The following is a 6,236-nucleotide window of genomic DNA, read 5'->3' on the forward strand; positions in this document are numbered from 1 at the left end:
ATTTTATATTATACAATTTTATATTATATTATAAAAGTATATTATCTTCTAATCTATAATAAATTTTACGGATGGAATGAAAATATTAAGTCTTGAGGAATTAAATAAGTGTCGAGTTCAATACGATAAAAGTAATACATGTATATAAAAACTCTAGTAAAGAAAAATAATTTTTGATTAAGAAAAAATATAAAATAAATTTCAATATATATACATTTTATAACATACTTACATGAAATCCTTAATATAGTTCGTCCATTGACTTTAAATCAGCATGAAAGTTTATTATAATTATTAAAATATTTTTCACGAAAATAATATAGTAATAACAAAAATAATATAGTAATAAAAATAAATTATACAAGTATTGCAAGCAAAAGAATATAAATAAAATATAAATCCAAAATATTTATAAATGAAAAATATGTAAGATATTACATATCCAATAGAAAAAAAGCAGTTAATAGAGAGTTGTCAATATAATGAATGTTGAACAATCATATCTTGTTATAAAAACATTGTACAAATAGTATAAAGATTTAAAATATTTAACGCGTAATTTATTATAATTATTTATTATAAGTATACAAAAATATTTGAACATGTGAAAGTTAGTTTAATATAATAGAATAGAAATATAAAAAAAGATTGCAAGTACAATTTTCTTCGTAATCCATCCCATACGTAAGATTATTAAAATAAGATTAGTAGAAGAAATAATAGCTTATAATGAATATAAAGCAAAAGAAAAAGAAAAGCAAAAGAAGAAAAAGAAAAGTATTAACAGAAAAAAGTTTATATAAAAGATTGTCAACTAACGCTGATATTGTTGCAACTACCTAGCCGCATCTGAGCTATTTGTTGGTTTGATGGAGGAAGATTTTGTGTTACTCCAAACGGGGACATAATTGTAGACATCGCTCTATTTAGTTTGCTTGGCGTTTTATTGAAACTAAACGCTCGACCGACTCTGGCTCTTGTACGAGATGCAAACCTGGAGAAAAATACAATTTAAATATTTTCTCATTTACTTTTTCATATACTTATGGAATTGTCTAAACGATCATTTAACAATATTAAACTTTCTTTCCTCCCTTCGAATTAATAATTATAACATGATTTAGAATAACATTTTTTAAATATAATGATAAAGTCTATTTCAATTGGAGGAAAAAAAGTTTATGAACAAACAGAAAAATCTGCGTTAAAATCCACAAACACTTTTTATCAGGAAAACTAGCTCAAGCAGACAAAATTTTACCTATTATAATACAAAGAAAATATAAGATATACATATAGAGTTTTTTAAAACAATAAAATATATTCAATCATACACGCACATAATTAAAAACAATAAAAATTGCACCATGGCTGCACAATAAAAGAAATAATACCTATTTAAAAAAAAAGAGAAAAATGTACATGAATGTATATTTTCTATTTTCTTGTGTGTGTGTGTGTGTGTGTGTGTGTGTGTGTGTGTGTGTGTTTATGTGTGTGTGTATAATTATTTAAAAAAAAATTATACGTATCATAAGTAAAAAATAAAAAGCCAGCAAACAATTTTTTTAACAAAGTAAGCGATCAAATTGCAAATTAAATTATAATGCAGAATATTCATTTATTCATGTCAGTTACGATAAATTAAAATCACAATAAGTCCAAAAAAATGCTGATATTCAAAAAAAAGAAATATATAACACTTAATCTTCGCGTAAAAAAATATAATAAAAAGCTTTTAATAAATAAAGCTCACTCAATAAAACTATGTTATATTATGTCTAAACTAATCAGAATAGTCCAAAAAATTATATTTTTAAACAAAATTATATCTATATTTATCATAGCATAAAACAGAATTTTTAAAGCAAAAGTTTTCAGTACCATAATTATATATTTTCAGTTATATATTTCAGTAGTAAAAAAAATTAAAGATCCTTTTTTTCTATTTCAGTTGCAAGATTAAACATGTTAAAAAAATCTTACGTACTTTAATGTTTTATATAAACATTTATTTGATTTGATTAACAAAACATTTCTATTTTAGTTTATATAAAAACATTCTAATTTTTGTAATATTTTTAAATCCGTTAATATAACAAACCGTACATACAATACTCGCATTTAATATCAATAATTATGCCACTGAGTAAGGAATTAAGAATAAAAAGCAAGTAAAAAAAAATATAATCAGCCTTGGTGCGAAAACTGACGGTAGTGGGACATGTAACGTGGTTTCACACATGCTATTGAGTAGGAAGACATACGGGTCCATATACTCCAGGTAAAAATTATGAAATAGGCTCCTGTAACCAAACGGTTTGCCCCATTATTTCTTTACATCATGCAATGTAATATGTACACTAATATATCTTTTGACTGTGCCTTGTAAAACCATATCGATATTTATATAGATAGTTTGAATATAAATAACATAAACTCATAAATTTACTGCTCAACAAATAATTTGTTCGCTTATCTAAATGCAAATAAAAATTCTAATAATTTCTGCAATAAATATTAGTTATATATTAATAACATTCTTAGTCCGTTAGTCGATATTCGTAATTCATTCTTATTTCAAGACCGTAATGTCTTACTAATACGGTCTTCCGATTAGTTTGTAACATCTTAAGGCTGTACTTAAAACGGTCTTGAATATAAAAGAATCGAATATGACCTTAGTTACTAATAATTAAGTGCTAAAGTCAACTTACATTATCAATCAAAATATTTGTTGAGCGAAAAATTTAAGATTTTTATTAACAGTTTTATAAATAATTTGAACAATCTAGAAGTATGCTACAAATAACTGAACTCTTCTATATTTCAATGTGCCCAAATAATAGAATCATCTAACTACAACAATAGAAGAGAAGAAATAAATCAATCCTCACACCTTTTAATATTTGATAAATATCCCATAAGGAAAAATTTACTATCCTAATATGTAGACTAATTTACTATTTAGTTGCTATAATATATACTATTAAAATAGTGATATATATAAACTGGCAAAGAGAATACGTAATTATTGTTTCAAAACACAAATATACTCACTTAATTGTTTTCTTTAATGTTCCTGATGCCACATCGCTAGTACCAACTTCAAGCTGATGCGAATCATATCTAATGAGTAACGTATCCTGATGAACAAAGAATAAATAACATAAATTAATATTATACATTGTAATATGACATTTAAACTAAATTTCTAATCCGCCAATAGACACAAGCAAAAATTGCAAGAGAAATTACGAGAGATGAAATCCACTGCGTTTGTATCGAGTGCGATTCATTTAACGCTACAAATGTTTCATTGATCAGAAGAAAGAATTTTATGAATTAATTAATCAAAAAATGTTTCAAAGCATTTGCAGCGTTAGGTGCACCTTTTAAGTTTATTTAACGTATTGCTAGCAGAATTGAGATGCAATGGTATATTAAGAAGGGATATGTCAAATGATAAATTTTGCTAAATTTCTGCCAACATTCTTTCAAGAATATTATATGTGTCAAACCTTGCATCAAATTTATAATTTTTTTTCCAATAAAATTTGCGATAACACTTCGTAAAATCTTTTCTCGACGGACTCGGGTGTTTAAAGATTTATATATATAGTAAATAATATATAACTTACAGCGTCAGCTACACGGACAGCAAGAGCCATCTGTCTGCATAAGGTCTGTAGGTAATTCGTTTTGTTTATTTCTTCATCAGTAATTATAAACGAAAAGAATTTTTCCTTCAGTTCCTGAGTCCCTCGTACCACTAGTGCAAACACTTTGTGACATTCTGAAAAAATTGTGTAACTATAAGTTACAATTTTTATTTTATAAAGAATGTGCATGTTTTACATACATAACAATATTTACGTACCGTCAGTTTCTCGTATATCCACAACTTTTCTTATAGTACTTAGGGACAACATTTTGATATGCTTATATGGTTTTCCTTGACTAAGTTTAATCGATTGCAAACCATTTATAGTATTTGGACTCTTTAACGAGTTGAAAGCTTTCGATCTTTTCTTGCATATTTCGAGAGTATCGGTAAACAGGAACAATACTAAATGATCACCTCGTCCACTAAGACCTTCCGTAACTTCCATTACATCACATTTACTGATAAATGACCTATGCGAAGAAACTAAATGCGGTGGACAATTGTCAATCTCATTAAAGATATCGAACATTGCTAATTGGCGCTCTGTTTTCCTTTTGTCTTCATTTATATATGTCATCACTTTCTTAATACAGCTAATAGAAGCTTCCAATGCACTATAGTCTGGATTATTTTTGTCTGTATGCTTAAGAATATCTATAAAAAATAAAAACATTTCGCTGATGTTCGCAAAAATTTGTAAAAAATAATATTGTTTGAAAGTAACTTACCGCTTAATAATAAACTAATACTGGGTAACCTTTGTATTGGTTTAATCAAGAGCTCCTTTAAGCTTTGTCTACCGCATTCCGGTATTGTCTGGCAATTTTTTAAAAAGGCATGAAATCGTGGCTTATTTTGATCACATTCTTCCAACATTTGTTTTGTATTTTCGAAGAAATTTACATATGGAGGATACGCTTTAACCAAATCGGGTTCAAACTTTAAAAATATTTCGCCAATGCTAATATCCTCTGTCCAATGAGCGGCACTACAATGCAATGCCTCCAACAATTGTTTATGAACGTCATAAATAGGTGGGAAATTACCAAATATAATTTTCACTTCTGTGCTATTTAGCAACTCTTTCCCACTTTTACCTATAAGATTTTCCAATGGCAATTTGAATAACTGTAAAATCATTATAAATGTAGATTATTGAAAATTAATAAAAATATAAAATGATTTACTATATAAATACTTACCGTCATAATTGTATTAAGGATACCTACATAATTGGCCTCAGTCTCTACCAATTCGAGAAAGACTTTATGACGTTGCGACAAATTTTCTTTAACTATCGGTAAATGTTCTATAGCAACAGATTCTACCTCTGAAATATTTGATAGTTAGCAATAAATAATTTTAATACAATCTTCCTTTTTATTTAGTTTATTTTACGAGTAAGTAAAATAAGATATATTGTATTTTTAAATAATTTTTGCAATATAATTTAACATTAAACTTTTTATATATCATATTGAAAGATACGAACACTTTTATTGACAGAAAAATAATTAATTTATTATAACTCAAAAAATATTGGTACTACTCATTACCGTTTAATGGACAATTAAAGAAAAGAAAGACAGCAGACTATAATTTATTAATGTATCAAAATAATAATGTATCATTTTTGTTATCTTTATTATAAGTGTTAATCGACATATATTTAAAAATTATTTCGATATTGTATTGTATCTATCTGATACATAGAATCAAATACGTGTAAAATTAAAAAAAAATATCAAATACCGTCTAGCAATTGTTTATCAGGACTTGCTGTACAATCTAGAAAGCTTCCACTGACACTGGCTGGTGAATCTGCTCCATTTTGTAACAAATTAGATAATGGACCACCTAACCAACAGGGGTGCTTTGACAATGTTACATTCTGTGATACAATCTGTTGACTGTCTCGTCTACCCGTCGCAGTAGGGGACAGAACTTTTTCTAGATACTAAACAACACACAATTCTGTTTATCAAACAATAATAAAAATATTTAAGAAATTTATGATTATTAACTTACGTGTTCAAATAGATACTCCTTTTCATCAGCGGCGGCCTCATTTTGTACAGATGTCCAAAACCATCCGGTTTTTACTATGAATGCAGATACTGACACTAAATTTGGTAATACATTTACATTGGACTCATCAACGACCTGTAAAAAACATCGAAATTATTATACTTTATTACAGTTTGAATCATTTAAAGTCAGCTTTATAATCACAAGACAATTATACAATTTGATATAATTTTATACATTTCTACATCACAATTTCCATACAAATTTTCAAAAGACAATATATATGTATTGTATATACCATACATTGATACACATATATACGTATAATGTATACATCAAAAACTTTGTATATAAATATTGTATATAATATCTAGATAAATATATAGGACGTTTACATGAGACAACATAAATATGTGAGCAATTATCTATATCACAAAAATTAATTTTTAATTTAATTTATTATTTTATTTATTTTGTTTTGCGTGTGTGTGTGTGTGTGTGTGTGTGTGTGTGTGTGTGTGTGTGTGTGTGTGTGTGTGTG

General features: G+C 26.7%; 1 protein-coding gene across 3 annotated transcripts in view; it reads right to left on the reverse strand.

Moving 5' to 3' along the window:
• LOC108686317 (protein ECT2) overlaps window positions 1-6,236 on the reverse strand; it is a 12,288-nt gene that overhangs the window by 1,428 nt on the left and 4,624 nt on the right. Inside the window, exons 6-14 of one of the 3 annotated variants that reach the window (XM_018191580.1) lie at window positions 5,696-5,830; window positions 5,420-5,624; window positions 4,870-4,997; window positions 4,396-4,795; window positions 3,881-4,321; window positions 3,642-3,796; window positions 3,061-3,146; window positions 2,268-2,306; window positions 820-994 (exon numbers count right to left, since the gene is read on the reverse strand). In XM_018191580.1, the coding sequence (XP_018047069.1) occupies window positions 820-994; window positions 2,268-2,306; window positions 3,061-3,146; window positions 3,642-3,796; window positions 3,881-4,321; window positions 4,396-4,795; window positions 4,870-4,997; window positions 5,420-5,624; window positions 5,696-5,830 (1,764 nt within the window). Of the gene's footprint in view, window positions 1-819; window positions 995-2,213; window positions 2,307-3,060; window positions 3,147-3,641; window positions 3,797-3,880; window positions 4,322-4,395; window positions 4,796-4,869; window positions 4,998-5,419; window positions 5,625-5,695; window positions 5,831-6,236 lie in introns of all 3 variants that reach the window. The other 2 variants (XM_018191571.1, XM_018191588.1) reach the window with 2 other exon arrangements.

This window comes from Atta colombica, unplaced genomic scaffold (genome assembly GCF_001594045.1).
Source record: "Atta colombica isolate Treedump-2 unplaced genomic scaffold, Acol1.0 scaffold100, whole genome shotgun sequence".
NCBI classification, from domain to species: domain Eukaryota; kingdom Metazoa; phylum Arthropoda; class Insecta; order Hymenoptera; family Formicidae; genus Atta; species Atta colombica.